At 35.6% G+C, this 23,841-nt stretch overlaps 1 protein-coding gene across 1 annotated transcript in view; it reads left to right on the forward strand.

Moving 5' to 3' along the window:
• The window catches only part of LOC150108407 (reelin-like), a 920,570-nt gene that overhangs the window by 300,818 nt on the left and 595,911 nt on the right, over positions 1 to 23,841 (forward strand). The window contains exon 17 of the mRNA XM_090390755.1: positions 20,923 to 21,041. Coding sequence (XP_090246881.1) covers positions 20,923 to 21,041 — 119 coding nt within the window. The remainder of the gene's footprint in view (positions 1 to 20,922; positions 21,042 to 23,841) is intronic.

Genomic DNA, 23,841 nt, shown 5'->3' on the forward strand with positions numbered 1-23,841 from the left:
CAGGAAAACGACCCAGAGGAAGACCAAGATATAGGTGGATTGATACGGTACAAAGTGCCTTAGACGATAGAAATATAAGATCTGATAATGTTGGAGTCTTGACAAGTAACAGACTGATTTGGAGGAAAATTGTAGATAGGAAGTTAGTAATGATGTAATTTTTTCATGTAGTACTGTCATATCCTGTACACCCCTTGAGGGTACATGGCAGGAATTTGAAGATGATGATGATGATGATGATAATAAGACAACTAACGTGGTCATTAGCCTCTTTTCTATTCAAGTAGCTTAGTCGTGAAGATACTTCACATGCAGACTTTGTTTGCCTACACTTGGATAAATGATTAAACAAGAATATAATTGTATCTTTAATTTAATTTATCCTCGTATGGAGCATTCCACAGACCTGTCACAAGCTCAGTCACTTATCTCTGGATCTTCCCCACAAATTCCCAATCCCCAAGAAACCCAGGTGACCAAATCTGTACACAGTAGGCAAGATGTAACTGAATCATAGCTGTAAAAGGAGGGATAATAACCCTCCCTTACTAGCCAGTGTGTTTCTCAGCATCCAAGTAATGCTTTGAGTTATTTTGCTCACTTTTTTTATATTCATCTGAACTTCAACTCTCTTGTTGTAGCCATTTCCATTATTATTATTATTATTGTTATTATTATTATCCAAGAACCCATGGAGTCAAAGAGTCATCTAGGAGGTCCTTTTATCATATACACACAGCTCATCATTCTGTCCTTTAAACACACTCAAATTCTCTGCAGACCATACTTTCAGGCAAGGCATTCCAATCATTCACAACTCTGCAACCAAAAAACCTACTTCTCACTCCCTTACTCACACTCTCTTTATACAGTATTCAGGGATGACCTCCAAGGGGTTTGTTATAGGATCAATGTTGGAGAGGTTCTCCTCTCATCTCCCACTATTTTCTGTAGAATCTCTCCATCATTGATCCTGTAACAGCCCCTTACTAACTTATAGGTCTCTATCATATCTCCCCTCTTCCTCCTATTCACTAGACTCTGTAAATTGCATCTTCTTAATCTGTCCTCATATTCGACATTCCAGAGGTCAGAAAATACCTTAGTCAGTCGCCTCTGGACCCTTTCCAACATCTCTTCATCATTTTGAAAACCAGATGACCACATCTGGTTTTCAAAAGGATCTGGGCACAGTAGTCCATGTGTGGCCTAATCAAAGCCTTATACAATGGAACAAGAATCTCCTTACTTCTACAAGGCAGTGTCCTCTGCATCGTTCCCAGTTGTGTTGTCTTCACAATTTTGACAGTGTCCCCTAAATTTCAAATCCTTATCCACTATCACCCCAAGATCTCTTATTTCCTCTACCTCCAACAATATATCCTCACCAAGCACAAATTCTGTTTCCCATCTTTGTTTCCCAAATTTTAAAACCTTACATTTTGCAACATTGAACTCGCATCCCGATTCCCATGCCCAATCACTCAATTTATTCAAGTCTTCTTGTAAGACCACAATATCTGCTCTACTCTTCATGGTTCATCCCAACTTTGCATCATCATCTGCAAACAACTGAATATCTCCATTCAAATCTTCACCAGTGTCATTAATATTCAAGTGAAACAGTAATAGTCCTAAAACAGACCCCTGAGGCACACCACTTGTGACTTTCCTTTTGCTGAATATTGCTCCCCCATGCACAACTTGCTGATACCTATGAAATAGATAGTCTCCAATCCACTTCACTAATTTAATATCCAACCCCCATCCGCTCTAGTTTGACTATCAACTTATCATGCAGTAATCTATTAAAAGTCTTTGCAAAATCTAAGTATATTAACTGTGTATCCCTCTCCTCTGTCCAAGGAAACAGTCACCTTATTGTAATAAGTAAATAGATTACTAAAACATGACCTCCCTTTAGTAAATCCATGCTGTTCATCAAAGATAATACCATTGTCAATCCAGTTCTTTATTCCTAATTCTCACAAGCTTCTTAAATAACTTAACCACACCACCTGAGACACAGATAGGCCTGTAATTTGATGCCACACAATCTTGATCTCCTTCCACTCCTTATCAACTTTACCCAGTGCAAGACTCGTATTAAAAAAATATGTCAAGGCAGGTGTCATTCTCCCTGGTATATTCCTTCAGAAAATGTGGTGATATATTATCAATATCCTTATTAACCTCCGTGTCTGGACAATTCATTGCCGACAGTTCATCGCTGGGACAATTCATCAGCGAGACGATTCATCGCGCGAATTATTTATCGCTGAAAATGTTATTCGCAAGAAAATTGAAATGATATTGCATTCACACCGATATATGAAAAGTAAATGCAGTGCAAGATAAATTTCACAAAATATAATTTTATCATGTATCTATGTATTAGTCCACGCAGTTAGCCTAGTGGCTGGTTGCTTCACAACCAGCCACTCAGCTAACCTGAGAAAGGAGTGTCCTGGGTTCGATTCCCGTCGCTGACATGAGGAGCTTAGGATCCTTCTCAGACATAGCTAAGATAGCCGGTCTTGGGCGAGGACTGCAGAGTTTTTCTCCCCAGTTTATATGGGATTTTTCCTCCCTCAAGCAGGCAAACCAGCCTTGAAAATGTAACACTAGGAGGCATTGCCCAACCACCTTATCCTCGTATAACAGTTGCAGTTATAAGGAATAGAAACCCTTGACACCATAAAGGTAAAAGAAGGATAGATCTATGTATTATTTATTTAGATTTTCATATTTTTTGATACAGTGAAAGTAATATTTTATTGATTGATGATTTTTCTAATTTCTGTTTCATCTTAAAATGGTATAAATATTCTTTCTTACTTTGATACTACATATTCTGTTGATGGAATATTAATATTTACAAAATTTTAACCTCAACCGTTATACGATATATTCAAGAAGATTAGCCTCGTATTTTGTGTTGAATACTATGGCTACTCCTTCCTTTCCTTGATTGTCATTGCCTGAATATAACATTTTGTATTTATTGCTCAGAAAGATCTCACCAGTTTTTGTCTTTTTTGTTTCAGTCACCCCTATTATGTCGATCTGGTACTTATCTAATTCCTCAGCTAGCTCCATTTCTTTGCTCTTCAGGCTTCTTATGTTAATAGTACTGATCTTTAACTCTGGTGATGTTGAGCTGCAGTTTGTTTTCAGATTTGTTCCAGTAGCTGACTTTTCGCTGTTTGCCCTGGTTCCCTGGCGAAAACAACTGGGGCCTTGTTTAACCAGGTGATGCCCCAGCCAGCATAAAATTTTGTCATGTTGTACCATCATTTTTTATTTTGGTTTAACCAATAAGAATACAATTTGGTCAGCTAAATCCCAAATTGCCAACCCATCCTCGTTCATTCAGTATCCAAGTAGATACCCAACAGGGTGCACCACGAGAAGGTGAGGATTAGACATTAGGTCAGAAGTCCTGGTCAGTTCTCTGCATTCCTTTAAAGGCTATGTGGAGGTCTCCTCTCAGTTATACAGCTTTGACCCTCAAGCACCCCATGATTTTTTTCTATTTTTGTTAATTGTATATATATATATATATATATATATATATATATATATATATATATATATATATATATATATATATATATATATATATATATATACACACTCAATGGGCAAAACATTAAAGTTAGGATTGATGGGAAGTTGATACTACTATCCCCTGAGGGCAGAGTAAAATGTACCAAAACTGAATGCAGTTAGTAAATAGGCAGATATCAGAGCTTCCCAATAGTGTATCACAATCAACAAACCTGAGTAAATGTGGCGATCTTAGGGACTTTGATCATGGATGTATTATCAGAAGTCCAAGAGTGAAACAGATAATCTAGTAATCAGTTAAGTAACGCTGTTTGTAAAAAGAAGGATGTTATTTGGTGTGGTGACTCTATAATAAAATATACTATTGATGTGCAAGTTATAACTTCAAGTTTTCCTGGAGCAAAAATTAAACATATAAAGAAAGCAATTCAAAAACAGGAAAAAAAAAAAATGAGATCGTAATTGTAGCAGGTACTAAGGACTTGAGTACCAATAAGTTCAGTATGAGAGAGGACATGAATGGGTTCTTAGAAGAGGCGAGAGTGAAGAGTGAGAAAGTAAAAATCGCCAATATATTACCTCGATATGATAAAAATGAATTAAGAAGAAGGGCTATGATGGCAAATGATTCAATGTGTAGGTTTTGTAGAAAGAATGGATTTGTAGAGTGAATTTGAGGGAAGATTGGATGTGTAGAGTGAGTTTGAGGGAAGATTGGATTTGTATAAGAGAGGCAGCCTACACCTGAATGCATTTAATATTAGGAGTTTTGAAAAACCATTAACTGGTATGAGACATAACACAGAATCAGGGAAGAGCAACAGTGTTATATAACTGTGTTAATGATGGGAATGGGCTTTATCATTGAAATGTTAATGAGGAGAGTACGATTTCGACTTTGTGTCTGTCTGGTTTGAACCTATCAAGCATCTGAAAAGATGTCTACATGTATAAGGAACTAGAAAAGAATAGAGATCTGCAAGTGTCCAACTATGTCATGCAGACTGTAGACAAAAGTATACAAAAGAACATGCAAGTAGAATATTATGTCTGTACACGAATGCTAGAAGTATCAGAAACAAAAGGGTAGAGTTTGCTGCCTTGGTCAATACGTTGGGACCTCAGATTACAGGCATTAGTGAGACCTGGCTATCAGAATCAGACATACTAACTGGTATCGAGTGGGAAGGGTACACTATTTTTAGGAAAGATTGAGAGGATAGGAGAGGAGGGACATGCTGCTAATGATATCGGATGGCTTGAATCCAGTTAGAGTTGAGACCTATGATTTTAGTACAACTACTAGCAATATTTCATCTGGCTGTGAATTTGAAGCCATCTGGTGTGAGGTGAAATCTAACAAGATCAGTTATTATTATTATTATTACCTGACACCTTCAGGGAGTCCAACGAGGGAGGGCACCTACTGTAGAACCTCTGCTACTAATGGCTCACGCAAAAGGTGAAGCAAGTTTGAGCGCAGTTAGTAGTTGGAAGGGATACAATCATTCGATGCTGTTGGCACACTTTCCCTCGATGAGTCTTTGAACTCCCTGGAGGTGTCAAATAATAATAATAATAACTCCCTGTCTCCACCACTCACAATCCACCAACTACAATGAACTGCCACTACCATCACCACCTACACCAATGCCATCCACCGTCCACCACCACCACAACTACCATCACTAGTATTTTTCAAGGACAATCACAAACATCAATGCCCACGGCAGGATTCGAACCCGCAGCCTTTTGACTGGAGAGCTGATACACTAACCACTCGGCTGGCTAGGAAGGATTGAGAGGATAGGAGAGGAGGGGCATGCTGCTAATGATATCGGATGGCTTGAATCCAGTTAGAGTTGAGACCTATGATTTTAGTACTACTACTACTAACAGTATTTCATGCGGCAGTGGGGAGGGGGTGTTGTTATAGGCCTGGTGAATCGTTTGCTAGTGATGAAGAAATGCATCACCAAATAGAAAAGATAAACGCGAAAAGAGTAATCATAATGGGAGACTTTAATTATCCAAATATTGATTGGGTAGCAGTAGAATCTCACAAAAAGAATGAAAATAAATTTATTGAGCTGTTGTGGGACAACTTCATCAAGTAACATGTCACAGAAAGAACTCAAGGTCAAAGAGTGTTAGATTTGATTATAGTGTCAGATGGCATTTCGGTTAAAGACGTAACTATTATTGCTCTGGTTGGTGACAGTGATCATGCAGTACTCACTTAGGAAGTGACTAAATTTATGAATGTTCCATTCAGAAAAGGTTACATGCTGAACTACAAAGCAGGAAATTATAACCAATTGTGGATTGTTGGAACTTTTTTCACATGGTTATACTATAAATTAAAGATACCAAAAATTTATATGCTTAGTTTAATCCTTTATCCAAGTGTAAGCAAATAAAGTTTGCACCTGAAGTATTTTCAGGATTGGAGCAACTCGTGGTAAAGGTGGTATGACTTCACATCACTTGCCTTAGTATCCCATAATGAAAAGCACATCTCCCTGCGGACATGTATAATGCTATGCGTTATGGAAGTCTACCCAGACCAGCAAGTCAGTCTGGGTAGTGACCTGTCCCATAGTATCAATACACATTAATATGCGATACAGTTTATACATCCACTTTGTTGCTAGTTTCATATGGAGGTGGCAGAGTTTTCTCTCTTGGAAATTAGTTTTTCATCCTTTATAATAGGCAAAACCTATTATATTATATTATATAACTGGCCAGTTCTATGATAGTATAATTTGGTAATCTCCTTTCAACATTCTATCTCATTCATATTACCTCTCACCAAGTTCTTCAATCCAGATTGCCTCCATCTGTCAACATAGTCAGTATTCCTCAGTCCTGACATGGGATCACACTCATAGTTGCTTTTAGACCCTCTCCAATTTTTTTTCCCCAGATGCTATCTGATCATCATATAGTAGAATAAGTTACTAGACATTGAATGGTCTTTGTGATTGTGATTATCTGTGAAAATACTAGTGGTGGTGGGTGGTAGATGTTGGTGCAGATGATGATGGTAGTTCGCTGTAGTTGAATTATTAAATGGTGGAGACAGAGAGCCGTAGAGTAGGTGTCCTCCCTCGATGAGTCTTGGACTCCCTGGAGGGATCATATAATAATAATAATAATAATAATGTTTTAAATAATGGCTCTCCACATGTAAGAGAAAAACTAAATAGAATTGATTACTCCTTTATATTTTGCTCAGTATGCATGAGCTTCATTTAGGGAGAAAGCAGAAAAACTGGTAACAACATATAAATTATAAATACTAGAGTAAGTCATATAATATCACAGCTCGGTCGCAGCTGTACAGTAGGAGAAAACACTATTACAGTTCAGAGACATGGGTATAGATGTATAATTAATTAATTTAAAAAATTATAAACAATTAACAGCAATCACTTCCCAAAACTTAGAGATCGGCATACAGCTTGTCTGAATAAGATTAAGACAGTGAAGCAGGGCTTCACATGATTCAAAAAAATAGACAATCAAATTTGAACCTAACATAGCATAGTATTTTGGTATGGTTCCAATGAACTCTATATCTAGTGTCAATGGCATGAGAAGCAAGGCCTGAACCTCCATGTGATCAACATTTGTCTTCCTTAAATTGTAATATGTTGTCCACTTTATTTTCAGATCTTTGCTCTGCCTTGTCAAGCACAATCATCACCAATATAGTATATTGCAATCCATTTCCTTTGGTCAAAGCTTATCAGCATTGAATATCAGTAATTCATCCACAGTGTTATCCATTCAAGAGGATATCTTTTTTTTTTTTTTTTTTGTTTGGTAAATGTGAACTTGATTTTGGCAAGTCCTCGTGGAGTAGTGGATATACAGCTAATTCTCTTTTTACATGGCCTTTTTTTTTTACACGATTTCGAAATAACACAGATTAGAAAACAGAAGCAATTCTATTTTTACACAGCATATTTTGATTTCACACGGTTCAAATGGCACATATTTTTAAAATTTCTGTTTGAATTTAGTTCTTTTAAAAAGGGTGTTTCCATTATAATTATCATTTCCTAGAATGGTACATATGTACTTAAAATTGAATTTTGGGGAACCCCCTTGATGTTTTAATTATCAAGGATTACTCTATGCTAGAATGTAGACAATTATGGCAACAGCAAAAAAAATCAATTTTTGCAATTATGATTCCTCGAAGTTAAGCCAACAGATGATCCATTATATTCACTTGCTGTTAGTTCCTGGAAGCAGAAGGGTGATATGCTGATTCCTCGAAGTTAAGTTGGTTTGTTACAGGAGGCCCGCCTATATAAAGTTGCTTGGAAGGAGTTAAGCTGTTTGCTAAACAGTCATTTCTTGTTTACAATTCGAAACATTTACATGTCTTGTGTTTTGTTCATGAAAGTTTTGTTCGTGCAATAGAGTTATACAGGTATATATTAAATTTTGAAGTTTTGTAGGTGTAATACGAAATTAGTAAAATTAATTACTGATTATTTTCTGATATTTTCATAACATTATCCCATTAATCATGATGTCAGATAATTCAGTTAGACAGAAAAGCTATTTCTTTAGAAATTAAGATCTAAATTTTATTTAGCAGCTGAAGAAAGTTCAACATCCTTAGGGAAGTATTTTGGACTGAATGAAGCTTCCATGAGAATGATTAAGAAAAATGAAGAGGCCATTAGAAAATCTGTTCTTTATGGAACAAAATTAGGTGCCAAGTCATCATTGTATACCAGAGACATTATAAAAGTGAAGATGGAAATGAAGATGATGATGTGGATAGAAGATTTCTCACAAAAAGGAATACCTTTAGATGGAAGTGTCATTGAAGAGAAAGCATTACGGTTGTATGAACATATTCAGGGAAAAGGAGCCAACAACATCAAACAAAAGTTTTGATTTTTCTGCAAGCACAGGTTGGCTTACAAAATTTCTCAAAAGATACATGCTTCATAATGTAAAAATAAAAGGAGAATCCACATCTGCAGATGAGCCAGCAGCTAGGGAATTTCTTTCAAAACTGTCTAAAATTATTGAAAATGGCGGCTACACCCCTGATCAAGTTTGGAATGCAGATGAGACTGTAGAACTTATATAGCGAAATCATAAAAATGTTTTGGTGGCTTTAAAGCTGCTAAGGATGTTTGACTCTATTATTTTGAAGCAATGCTTCAGGAGATCGCATATTAAAAACCATTACTCAATAATCAATCCTTAAGACCACGGGCAATGAAAGGTATGGATTTTAAAACATTATCAGTGCACTGGAAGACAAATAAAAAAGGTTGGGTTACAAAAGAAATTTTTAATAAATGGTTGCATCATTGTTTTGTTCCAGAAGTTAAATGCTATTTGAGAAAAAAAATTTGGACTTTATAAAGTTTTATTGATTATAGACAATGCTCCTGGCCATCCTGTTTTAGAACACCTGAATGTGGATTTTTTTTTTTCTGCCACCTAATACAACATCCTTAATACGACCACTAGACCAGGATGTTATCACTACCTTCAAAACTTACTACATAAGAACATTCCAATACATTTTGGATAAATTACTGACAGTTATTGATCTGTGAAAGAAATTTTCTATTTTGGATGCATCAAACTTGCTAAGTTGGCATTATCAGAATTGAAACCATCACCTTTAAATGCATGCTGGAAAGTTACTGCCAGAATGTGTGAAAAAGAAAAACCCCATACCTTTGTGTAACAAATGCTGTCTGTTGCGTTATTTATTATCATTACTATTCTACACGTTTTTTCTATATATTTTCCTTTCTTATTCTACTTCCTCTATCTTACTATTGTTTATCCACCTTCCATATTAGTCATATGCCTATGAACACTGAAAAATTTATTTGTCAGACTGCGCCATCAGTATATCAAATATTCGGCATAAGACTCAATAAAACTTCCGGTAGATCTCTCTCTCTCTCTCTCTCTCTCTCTCTCTCTCTCACTAGCGTAAATTCCATCAACAAAGTTTATATAAACAGTCATAGTTCTTAAGTAATAAAACTGCGCTTTTAATGCCTTAATTGTTTCCCGCTCACAAGTCCGATTTATTTAGGAACAGTGCAGTTGTAAAATAAAGGATCAGGCAGCACTCTTTTAACAAATAATTAAAACACATTTATTTACATTAATATGAAATATACATGAATCCAACAACAGGGAGATTGCTTTCTCTACCCATCTATAAAATCTTTAGCATAAAACTAGAACTGTTTCACTTCAACGCTAAATAATCTCTTTAACTCAAAAACTTATTTACTCTCTGCTTATAAATTCAACTTATTAAACTTATAATTTACTCGCAAGGAGGTTAGTTTTTACAAATTAGATATCAACTTCTAACATGCCAATTGACTCTGTTATGGACACTTCTTTTACTATTAAACTAATTCTTTACAGTTCATATGCAACATATCTACTAGATCAGGAATTCTCAACCTATGGTACGCGTACCGCTGGTGGTACGTGAGCCACTGCCGGGTGGTACAAAAACAGATTTGCTTACTGGTACATCTAATATCTTGAATTAAATATAACAGTACGCCACTGGAAAAGGTTGAGAACCCCTGTCCTAGATTATAAGAGAAAATATACAAAGGGAAGTAACTTACAGAGGCTCTGTATCGCACATTCAGTCAAGAGTCTTTTACTAAAGTCTTTATGGCTTTTATTTCATCTCGAGTTTTAGGCTTCCTTCAGGAGTATCTTGCCACATTGGTATCACTATTAGCAGGCTTTTTGACTGCAATCTGCGGTACTCAAATAGCACATATACAAGAGGTTTCAGCATACGGGCAAATTCTCCTCTGGATCCTATTTCGGGAACTTCTGTTTCTAGCTGCTGCCACTTCTGCTACTAATCGCCGATGACTTTAACTGCCGATGACCATTCTGGCTCTCCTCTTTAGTAACTGGGGCCTTGCCTCTCCTCTTTTCTCTGCCACCACTGCTCTGGTTCGGACTCCACTTATGGTCTGCAGCTCGCTTCAGCTCTGGTTCTGACTTCTAACGACTCTCTGCTGACGACTGGAAGCCCCCTCTGCTCAGCTCTGTCCCTTTTTATTATGCCTTCTCTGAGACCTTGCACAAAGGGTTCTAACTCCCCCCACTAAGAATTCGGCATGACTCTTTCATTTTCTTTTAAGTTCAACCTGCTCTTTGTTCATCCTATTCAAACAGCTTTCTTGCTGGCCAGCAGAAAGTTGTTTGAACCTTTTAGACTGACTTTGGAGGTGTTTATGCGCAGAGCTTGTAAGCATTTTCTCATACGCAAAAATCGTAAACAACCTTTCTTATGCCCTCATAGAGAGCTATTACATAATGATCAGACAGTAAAACATTGCCTTTTTTTTTAACACTCTAAAATATTTCTTGTTAAAGGATATGCAGTTAATTTCCAAAGGGTTATTTACAATAATATCTAGCACAAAATATACAGAGACACAAACAAGATTATTTACAGTTCTCATGGGACTTGTAAAAATCGATGTAAAACACTTTGATATTTTTAAGCTACATCGAGTTTTTATTGGGATATACAACTGAATATCCCAATATCATCAAATTAGCACATGCACTTGGTGGAGAAGGATTTGATGATCTTTTGTCTGCAAATATTGAAGAATTGATGGTTGACAAGGCTATTAGTAATAATGAAATAATTGAAGCTGTCCTTGAGAATCTCGATGAAAAAGAAAAAAGCGATAATGATGATGATGAAGAGATTTCACTCACTGCAGGATTAATTAAAGAAGGGTTTCAAATGGCTAGTAAAATGCAAAGTCATTTTCTTGCACATGATCCATATACTGAATGAGCTGAACAGTTTAAACGTGAACTGAAGTCATGTATGGTGCGATATGAAGAATTATACAAAGATCTAGTCAAAACAGGATCTCAACGATTAATTACACAGTTTGTGGTAAAAAAAAAATCAACCTTCAGAATTATTGGAAATTAATGCTAATTTAGTTCCTTTTACTGAAGAAAATGTTTTGCCATTGCAGTATGAACAGGAAGGCCAAAGTGTTTCAAGTGATGGAAGTGGTTTTATTCCAGTCTCACACGAAAGAGTTCAGCTACTGTCAGAATGTGACAGCGAATAAAATTTGACTAGTAACCATATGCACGGTGTATTTGAGCCTTTTGAATTTCTGTTTTATTAGTGACACACTTTTTTCTTTAATAAAGATACATATGTATACTTTAAATCAGTATTTAAGATAAAAAAATTTAATTAAAATTAAATAGTTTTATTCAATGATTTTCATATATTTTGTTGAAAATAAATTATTGTTCATATTAGGTTTTCACATTTGGAACCATTCTTTTATTTTTTTCATATGCACTGCATTTTTTTAACACGGTTTTCATATACACGTTTTTTTCTGGAACCAATCTACCGTGTAAATGGAAAATTGGATGTACTATGAAAGGATTCTTTGTTTATACTGTCACTTCTCACTTGTGTATGCTTGTATACAACATCCTTCTAGTCTGTATTTGAAATCACCCCAGACTAGAACCATATTGTTAAAAAGGAGATAATCTAATCATGTAGCACAAATTGAATAAAAATTCTGCACTAGGAACTGATGAGATGTCAGCATGAATGCTAAATGAGTGTTCAGCTGAACTGGCTATTCCTTTGACCAGGCTAAATAATTTGACTCTCAGAACAGGGAAGATTCCACAGGAATGGAAAAAATGTATAGCAATCCCATTGCACAAGGATGGTACCAAGACCAACCAACTATCAGCCAATCAGTATCTCAGGAGTGTTAGTGAAGATTTTGGAACAGTTGGTCAGGGCTCACATTCAGAAATGGTTTCACAGAGAATCTTTACTTCGCAATGAACAGCATGGGTTTACTAATGGATGGTCATGTTTTAGCAACTTGCTCACATTCTATAATAACGTCACTAATGAGTTAGGGAATGGATACACCATGATACTTTTGGGTTTTGCTAAGGCTTTTGACAGAACACAGCATCGAAGACTGTTGCATAAATCAGAATATGGGATTGGATTATCAACTGTTGGCATGGATAAGAGGATAGTTGATGGACAAATATAAAAAAAAATGGTATGTGTGTGGGGGGGGGTGAATCTGCAAGATTCCAGGTAACTAGCGGTGTGCCTCAAGTGCTTCATCCTTGTCCATTATTACTCAATCTGTACATTAAGGACATTGAGAAAGATTTGATATGCGATATACAACTATTTGCTGATGATGTGCCATTATTTAAAACATTACCTTACCTATCTTTGCACATCATCAGCAAATAGCTGTATATTGCATATCAAATCCTTCTCAATGTAAGAGGAAAACTAAATAGAATTGATTACTCCTATATATTAATCAGGAGTACTGCAGCATAATTGGAAACAAAGAGTCAAATTACATATTGTTTTCCAAACAATATGTAATTTGACTCTTTGCTTCCAATTCATGGTATCATGTAATAGGATGACCTCAGATCATTTGAAAAATTCTCCCATAATAATAATTCTGTTCTAAATGGAATAACAGATGGTTTCCCTAGTTCATTTTATGCTCATCTGTGGATGGATATGGTGTGAGTCCTGTTCTTTCAATATTCAATATGGTGGTGAGTGACATTATCATCATATTGAATACTGACTGAACAGAACTCAAATTACCATGGCTTTGTACTCACAATTGTGTTGTCATTCTTTCAAATTCCATTAACCAGATCTGAGCACAGTAATCCAGATGCAGTCCGAGCGGGACTTATACAATAGGGCTGTCATCCTCTTATCTCTGCTCATAAAAATCCTTCTCAACATTGTAGCAATTCCCTCGGGTATTTTCACCAGTTTTGCAGTATGTTTTCTGAACTTCAAATTTCTATTCATAACCTCAAGATATCTGCCTCATCCAGGTCATAATAAAACTTTTTTTTTTTTTTTAATAACAAAACCTGTGGCGAGTTTACATGCAAAAGAAACACACATATTAACCACAGTGAAAACTATTTAATTGTAAATGTTTCTTCCTAAGTATCTTAGGACATCATCAGTACAGTGGTTTAAACAATAATAGGAATAGGAATAAGAGGGAAAAGTCTAAACTTTTACAAAGATCTTTATATAAACATGAACGTTTATATAAAGAAAGTTCTGAAGCCCTACTACACAGATCAAATTTAAACTGCAACGATGTTCTTACTATTCCTAAAGTATGGGAAATTGTCATACAAAATTTTGCAAAATAATTATTATTAGTTTTTTTTTTTAATTTATTTTTTATTTATTTTATTTATTTATTTTTTACTTCTGTAACACGTATGCATGTTTAATGAGATTCTATTGTAATCACACGCCCTAACTGTATGTTATTCCTATTATTGTTTAAACTACTGTACTGATGATGTCCTAAGATACTTAGGATGAAATATTTACAATTAAATAATTTTCACTGTGGTTAATACGTGTGTTTCTTTTAGTTATGAACTCACCACAGGTTTCGTTATTTAAAAAAGTTTTATTCCTTCATGGGGTAATGACAGCACAGAAGACAAACTTATTGGAAAACTACAATTAAAACAGAGTAAGCTACGAGTTCAAATCTCTTTTTTAAAAAAGTGCATATGCAATAATCTCATTCCAACCTTTGAAAAACTGAAGGAAATCATCAAATCTCCAGGTGCCCATAAAATTTATCAAAAAGCAAGCCATTCCTTACTACTCAATCAGTTACGAATTTCTAAGCATGAATTAGCAACAAACAATTTAAAAATTACAGAACTAGAAACAGACTTGTCAAATACGTTAAATCAAGAATTGCTACAATTAATTATAACTGTCTCAAAGAATTCAGGAAAAAAAGCTTTTGATAAAAGCAATAGTGCTCTACATAATAAATAGCTTAATCTACTTAATCGATCAAAAAGATCACTAACAAATTAACAACGGAAAAATGGGTAGTCAATTTATCTAACCGTCCACTAACATCAGATAAATTAAATGTTCTAGCAAGAGGCCATAAATTTGCGATTTCACCAAAATGTTTCCCATATTTAGACTTCATACATAATATAGAAAGAAACATCAGCCATCTCTCCAGTATTGAAGCCTCAAAACAGACTTTGTTTTGCAGTAGCTAAAGTGATCTACAATGCCAAACCTTCAGAATTAAATATCCCACCATCAGAATTGAAAGCTATTATATCCTTAAAACGTAAGAAAAACATAATCGTTACCAGAGCTGATAAAGGAAATACCGCTGTGGTTCTTGATACCAATTCATATGACCGAAAAATGAATTTACTTCTTCGAAATCGTAATACTTATGCCAAATTGAATTATGATCCTACAAAACGTCAACTCAGAAAATTAAATATCCTTTATTACATAAGAATATTTAATATTCTTATCTAATAAACTTCCTCCTTAGTTGAAAAAACAATCAAAAAAACTTAAGACATACCATGCCAGACCTCCTAGAATTTATGGCTTACCTAAGCTACACAAAACTAATGTTCCACTCAGACCCGTCATAGACAGTATCAGCAGTCCAACTTACAAGTTATCAAGATTCTTATCTAACTTTCTCCGTCCTTGCATAGGCCACTCAGTCTCTTCAATCAAAAATTCTACAGTTTCACACAAAAATGAAAGACATTCAACTGTCAAAAACTGACTTCTTAATCAGCTTTGGCATTGTCTCCCTCTTCACGAACATTCCCCATAAAGAAACAATGGAATTACCAACTCAAAAATTTCTGTCTGATATAGTTGAATTGTTCAAGTTTGTTATTTCATCAGGTTACTTCACCTGGAAAGGTCAAATTTACAAGCAAGAAGAAAGAACAGCAATGGGATCTCCTTTATCACCAAACCTAGCAAACTTGTTTCTAGAACACTTTGAGGAAAAAATATTAACTTTTGAACCCAAACCAAAAATTTGGTTAAGATATGTCGACGACGTATTTGCAGTCTGGGATCATCCCAAACATGAATTACAACTGTTTCTAAATAAAAGCTTGACAGTTGGATGTCTTTCATTTTTGTGTGAAACTCTGTAGAAACTTTGCCACTACTTACAACTTTATCAACCAAATTTACAACTTGTTGCCTTTTCCTAAGGACAAACTCTCACCTTTGATGTTGCCTGGCATTTATGAGATTCCATGTTCATGCAAATTGTCATTCTTTGGACAGACAGATAGGTCTCTTCAGAAACACATCTCGGAACATCAAGACCACATTTGTCTTTTTTAAACCGCAGAAATCTGGCCTCTCTCATCACGGAATTGAAAATCCAAGCCATAGGATCCATTGGGAAAAGTCTTAACTTTTACATAGATCTTTATATAAACATGAACGTTTATATAAAGAAAGTTCTGAAGCCCTACTACACAGACCAAATTTAAACCGCAACGACGTTCTTACTATTCCTAAAGTATGGGAAATTGGCATACAAAATTGTGTAAAATAATTATTATTATGGTTCTTTTTTTTTTTTTTTTTTTACTTCTGTAACACATTACGCATGTTTAATGAGATTCTATTGTAATCATGCGCCTATTATTGTTTAAACTACTGTACTGATGATGTCCTAAGATACTTAGGATGAAATATTTACAATTACATAATTTTCACTGTGGTTAATATGTGTGTTTCTTTTAGTTATAATAAAACATTGGTTGGTAAACTTGATTATGTAAAACTTTATTTGCACAAACCACAACAATCAAACTGCAAGGCTGATTTAATAACATATCAAGTTTGACTATCATCATACTGGTTTGGAAGTATCTTCTCTTAAAAAGAAAAAAAAATACATGAGGTGGTATCAAAAAGTGTCGAGACTAGCTCTGTTTAAGTAGAAATTAGTAGAAAGTAGAAAGTAGAAATTACTTTATTTATCTATGTTTACACACACTATAACCTTCAAAATAGTTCCCTTGCAAAGCAATACAATACTTCCAGCATTCCTGCCACTTCTGTAATGTGTCCTGGAAGTCTTTTTTTCAAAGCATGTCAAGCACCTTCTGCGATTTGCTCTGGATCTCTGCAGTGGTGTCAAAACGGTGACCTTTGAGCTGGATCTTCATCTTCGGGAAGAGGGCAAAGTCTGTAGGAGCCAAATCTGGTGAGTAGGGTGGGTGCGGAAGTGAGATCATATTGTTTCTGGCGAGAAACTCACGTGTGAGGAGAGCTCGGTGACGGTGTATTGTCATCATGGAGCATCCAGTTTTTCACGTGCCACAGATCCGGTCGCTTTCACCAAATATCCTCCCTCAGACGCCATAAAACCTGGCAGTGGAAGTCGTTATTGACAGTCTGGCCACTGAGGATGAATTCTCGATGCAATGCCATGAATGTCGAAAAAGACAATGAGCTTGCACTTGGTCGAGCTGCAGACCTGCCTCTCCTTTTTCGGTCATGGAGATGATGGGCTCTTCCACTGTGAAGACTGTTGCTTCGTCTCAGGGTAGTACCCATACACCCAAGTGTCATCACTGGTAATGATCCTCGACATGAAGGATGGGTCATCCACGGGCATGTTGACAGAGTTCTTGGCAGACTTCGACACAGTGTTCCTTCTGCTCCTGGGTCAGCAGCCTGGGGACGAACTTGGCAGCAACACGGCGCATGTTCAAATCACATGTGAGGATTGCCTGGACTGTTCCATATGACACACTGACAATGGCAGCAATGTTGTGGAATGTTCTCTGACGATCCTCATGCACAAGTTGGCGAATGGTTTCGACATTTTTGGGAGTTGAGCTCGTTGAAGGTCTTCCTGATCTCTCATCATCTTCCAGTGATGTTCTTCCACTCTTGAAGCATGCGTGCCACTCAAAACATCTCGAACGACTCATTGCAGCATTGCTGTAAACTTGCCGAATCATGTCAAACATGTCTGTGGCAGATTTGCCCAGTTTCATGCAGAATTTCACATTTTATCTTTGTTCTAACTTGCTGTCCATGATGAAATCGCAGATGTGGTAATGCAGGTGGTCAGAATAGCATCAGTTGCACAGCTCCTGATGTACACAGGATGATGTTTTTTGGCACACTGACTTATGAAGGTAGGTGCTCCCTGTGACTGTGCTTGCATCCTTGTGCTGGCATCTCTTGGTGTGTTACAGAACTAGTCTCGAAACTTTTTGATACCACCTCGTATATATATTTGTTAAATTGTTCCATGTCTATGTTTTTTCTGATAATCCTGAAGTCTTGAAGACGTTGAAATACATGAACATCGAAATACATTAACTTACATTGTCATTTATCACATTGTTTCCTTACCTAAGAAAATGTCCTACAGTGGCAGCTTGTACATAAGCACTGCAACACTGCAGCACCCCAAGGAAAAAATGGAAAAATTAAATTTTGTTTGTGTTTATAAATAATAACAATGCTTACAACATTATATAAATGCAATACAACATGTCAAATTTACAGCTTATGTTTTGACGTTGATTGAATAGTTAATAATTGGAACGGTTCAATTAACGCACTTTAGATTGCGAAACAAATACACTGCGATCTAATGCAGTGTTGGAATTATCACTTTTGGCCAGTTATGGTTAGACTCGCCAATATTCATTTACACTTGTCACTGCACATAACAACTGAATCTGACACTGCTTGTTGAGCAGTGTCACTACAGATAAATTGTATGTTTGCGCACATTATTTCTGTGAGATATGAAACTTTTATTATTAGTGTGTGTTCATGATGAGGGTGAAATATTTTTATTAAAAAATTTTGTGAAGGCAAAAATAGAAGAATGGATTTTGTTTTCAAATAATATTTTTAAAAAGGAAATTTGTTAATATGTAAATTTACTTAATAATAAATTGGTTACTGATTGGGAAAAAATGAATTATTTTTCTTATTTTGTATATGCAGTACCCCTGCTTAAAATTTTCACCGGCCTCCACTGATGTCCTATAAATTTCAAAATCCTGTGCACAAACCACAATAGTCAAATTGCAAGGCTGATTTAATAACATATCAAGTTTGACTATCATCATACTGGCTTGGAAGTATCTTCTCTTAAAAAAGGGGAAAAAAATATATATTTGTTAAATTATTCCATGTCTATGTTTTTTCTGATAATCCTGAAGTCGTGAAGATGTTAAAATACATGAACATTGAAATACATTAGCTTACATTGTCATTTATCACATTGTTTTCTTACCTAAGAAAATGTTCTACAAATTTCAAAATCAGTGATATGATTTTTAATCATACTTTTAAAAACTTAAGATAAAAATATTTTATATGTTTTTAAATACAGTAGAACTCGGTTATAACGATCACGGTTATTACAGCGAATTAACGTTTATAACGAATAATTTTGAAGGTATATTTGAATTACATTTGATTTAATGCATGTATTTCATGTTTATTACGAATTCGTTTCATGGGAATAACAAACGAATAATACACGTTAGTCGTTCCTTTACTAACATTTCTTACGTACACATTTTCTGGTTGTGGAAAAATGTCGGGAGTCAAACAGAAAATTTTATCGGTTTCCAAAAAAGTAGAAATTATACGGGAGATGGAAAGTGACCAATCAAATCTGACAGTAGCAAAGAAGTATGGTTTGTCCCCATCTACAATATCAACAATTTGGAAGAATCGCGAGTTGACTCTGAAAGCTTTTGAAAACAATTTATCGAAGTATAAAAAACTTAAAAAGTGTAATAAAAGTGACGTTGAAGAGGCACTTCTTTTGTGGTTTAAAGTGCAAAGAACTGCTGGCTTACCTATTAGCGGACCAATTTTGAAAGTTCAAGCCGAAAAATTTGCTGTTCAACTTTATAGCGATTTTAAATGCAACAATGGGTGGATTGATCACTTTAAGAACAGAAACAATATTGTCTACGCAAAAATAAGTGGCGAGGCATCGTCCATTGACAAAAACGTTGTTTCTGACTTGATCAGGAATGTATGGCCGGACATCAAACGAAGGTATGGATAAAACAACATTTATAATGTAGACGAAGCAGGGGCTTTTTATAATTTAAAGCCCGATAAAACTTTTCAATTTAAAAACGAAAAGTGCATTTGCGGAAAACTTATCAAAAATAGACTCGCAGTTTTAGTTTGTGCAAACGTGACCGGTAGCGATAAAAGAAAGCTTCTTGTAATTGGAAAATCAGCAAAGCCTAGATGTTTTAAAAACATAAAGAAACTTCCTGTTGATTATACAGCGAATAAGAAGGCCTGGATGACATCTTCAATTTTCGAAAATGAAATTCGCAAGTGGGATAAAAATCTTCGCAGTGAAAACCGGAAAATTTTGTTATTGATAGACAACTGTCCTGCCCATCCTGTAGTGGCTAATTTAACAAACATAAAACGTGTTTTTTTGCCACCAAATGTGACATCTGTCTTGCAACCCCTTGATTAAGGCGTAATTAGATGTTTTAAATACCATTTTCATCTTCTGTTAGTCTTGGAACTGATAGAACGCAGAGAAAAATTCGCCGAAAATGCTTATGCTTACGACTCGAAGAGATCAGTGTACTTCACTCAATATGTTTAATGAGTCATGCTTGGAATTTGGTATCATCTATGATACAAAACTGTTTTAAGAAAGCCAGTCTTGCGAAATACGAATTTCGAATCTGAAGAAGATGAAGGGGATAACTTACCGTTATCAGCGTGGTTAAAAGCGCGAAACATGAACAATTTTGAAATGTGCGCAGAGATTGATAATTTTATAGACATTGATAATGGCGTCGCAACTTCAGGTATACCGACAGACGCTGACATCTTAAAACAAATCTCTCATACACCAGAAGATAATAGTAGTAGTGACTCCGAGGAAGAAAATAGCAATGATGAGAAAATCGTTACCTGGTGTGAAGCAGAAAGTGCTTTACATATTTTAACAAGATTTATGGAATCGCAATCTGTACGTTCAGACAACACATTCAAGCATCTTAGTGGTAAAAGGAACAATTTCAAACGTATGAAATATGTGTCTTGTGCAAAGCAAAGCACACTTGATGATTTTTTATGTAAAAATGTGAAGTTTTAAAAATAAATTTTGTTCTTTATATGTATGTATGCACATATGTATTTATGTTATCCAATATACCTATGCTGAGAAAAATCTGAAAACATTTTTAATTCACTCAAATTATGAGCTTCTTAGATATAACGAATAACGGTTATTACGAACAAATATATGCGGTCCCGTGGAATTCGTTATAACCGAGTTCTACTGTATTTTATGTATATAGTCTTAAAAATATTTTTTATGTTTTAATTTTTGTGCTTCAGCCAAACTTAATAATAGTAAAGTTCCATATTAGATTTCAGGAGCTGAACTAGGTTATCAGTGTGGTGTTCTTGGGAGTGGAAAAGCTGTTGTGTTTAATAAAGATGGACAGCGAGAAGTTTTAACAAGAGAAGTTAACACTACTAAAAGCAGGTTAGAAAGAAATCAAAAGCATTTAACATAACAAATGAGTTTTCGGGTATAAATTTAAAAGTAGCTGAGATTAAGCTCTGAATTGCATAATCAGTGCTTAAACTTTTTTTTTGTATGTATGCATTTTTTTTTCAATATGAATGTTTACCAATTTGGAACTAAGGTTTCTTTTAAAAAGTTAATCTCTCCTTTCCTAGTAAAAAAGAAAGGAACTTGCATGTATGATACAAAGTAATAATCAGCATGCCAGCTTAGAATAACAGCATTTTAAAAAGTAGTTAGAATACTATTATATCCTGTTCTCCAATCCTTTTCTAAGAAGCATAAAACTCTCATAGGAACTCTCACTGTGACATGTTTTCATTCCTTGTTCACCCTCTCATATCATGAAATGGATAAGGAACACCCTCTGCCATTTACCTTATTTTGAGTTCCTTTCCTTGCATAGTGATATGAAATTGACATCCCTTAATAGCCATACTCTATGATGAATGACATCTAAATAGACACAGAGCCTCCCTTTCATATGATAGCTCCTCCAGAGAGTCCAAGGTTAGGGGAGAGCACTTTAGTCACTTATCCTTAAGCACCTATCATCTCTCTCTCTCTCTCTCTTCCCCCTCCCCCTAAAAAACAAACAATATCTAATGATAGCCCATTCCACGCATTCACCACCCACAGCATGAAAAGCCTGGACTATGCATGCTTAACTACATACTTGGCCACCTTCCAGGCATGACTCTGAGTTCTACCTCCACCAGCCATTAATTGCAAAATCTCATTTATACATATATCTCATTTATATGCTGTATATTTACTAACTTATATATTTTTGTCATATCTCCTGCCCTTTATCTCTTCCTCAAATTTTAAAATCATATTTCCTCATATGTGCAATTCCATAAAGCAGTTACTATCTTGATAACCTGCTGTTGAATTTATCTGTTCCCCATCTCAGAAACTAAGTCACTATGTCTAAGCTCAAGAGTCCATATATGGTCTTATCAAAGCCTTATAAAGTGTGAGAATAACTTCCTTTTAATTACATGTTAATGTTTTCAACAGCACAATTATCCAATATGATGACTTAACTGAGCCCCCATAGCTCAGTCAGTATAGATGAAGCCTTTTGCTCAGAAAGACCCAGGTTCAATACCTGTCCATGACGTGAGAAACCTTTATCCAGTCTCTTTCAACTAAAGGTGAGTTAGTCAGTCTCATATGGAGGTGGAGGGTTTTATCATCTGGAAACTTGGGTTTTTCGTCCCTCAGAACAGGCAAACTGGTCCTATGGACAGACACATGGATTACAGCCATAAATGTTTGCCCTTAGGGGATGCAGCAGAGAAGTGACAAGCTGGCTGAATTAATTCATCATAAACCCCTCATTAGGGGATTCAACCCATCCTAAGGGACATATGAGAAGGAAAGAAGATGACTTAACCACCTGCAGTGTGGCTTTAAATCTCTATCCACTATATAATCTCGGATTTATAGCCACATTGACTATATAAGCAGTTTTCAGTAATATAATAATCTGCATAAGCCACTATCTGACACTTAACAACATTGAGCAAATATTCAATGTCATTTGCCCATATAATCAGTCTGTTGTAGTCAACTAGCAGAGATTTCTATTCTTTATTCAACCTTCAAATTAATGACCCTTCAGTTAACTCAACCTTCATGTCAAACGACTTCTGATACAGCACCATATAATTGTACTTCAATTATCCAACCCTTATTATCAAAACTTGCTCTTCTGGTAGTTGGAGGTGGGGACAGATGAACTGTAGATTACTGTAGCTATACCCATCATCACTCTCTCTCCAACTTAGCATCATCAGTAAGTAAATGGATATCACCTTGTAGACCATCCCCAATATAGTTAATATATAACTTAAGCAATAATGGTCCAAATATTGAACCTTGTGATACACCACCACTGGTCATTCTCCTTCTTTCTAGCCTAGCACCTTCATACATCACAGTCTGATACCTTAGTCAGCCACTCTCCTGTTCGTGTCATAAGTTTATTATGAGTACCCATCCCTTTGAGTTTGTATAGCAACCTAGCTGCATTCACATGGTATTATGTGAATACAGGTACTATGGTGTATCTATTCTCCTTATCCAATTCTGCTGTCACTATCTTTTAGCTTGAGTAGAGTGATAAAGGAAGACCTACCTATAACCATATTTCCTCTATATAGGATCTTGGTTTCTGTCTATCTATGTTTGGTAGAAGGCTGAGAAGAGGATGGATACAAAGGGGAGGAAATGCCTATAGTAGAGCATAGTGATGCAGTGCAGAATGGTGGGGATCATAAGAATATAAATGAAAATCAGTCAGGATCAGGGAAACAAGGATAGTCAGAATGAAGAGAGAGAAATGCACTATAACAGAGAGAGTAAAGAGTGATTGTATTCATGGGAATGGGATGGCTTCAAAGAGTGGAAAATTGTTATGCTTGTATACTAATCTATAGAGTATCAGAAATAAAGCGGCTGAGTTTGTAGCCTTTATTGAATCAATATGCCCAAAGATAATTTGCATAAGTGAAACTTGATTGACCGAGGATGATATGCAATTAGGACTTGAAATTGTAGTATATAGAATTTTTCAAAAGAATAGAAAGATGAAGAGAGGAGGAGGGGGGGGGGTATTGTTAATGGTAACAGAGGAATTGTGTCCTTCCAGAGTCGAAATTTAAAATAGTAGTAGGTGTGAAGATTTTGAAGCTGTTTGGCATGAAGTTGAGATCAATAGAATATCTAATAGGATACTGGTATAGGCCAG

Source organism: Typopeltis vanoorti, chromosome 3, assembly GCF_054136105.1.
Source record: "Typopeltis vanoorti isolate ZY-2024b chromosome 3, IOZ_Tvanoo_1.0, whole genome shotgun sequence".
NCBI lineage: Eukaryota > Metazoa > Arthropoda > Arachnida > Uropygi > Thelyphonidae > Typopeltis > Typopeltis vanoorti.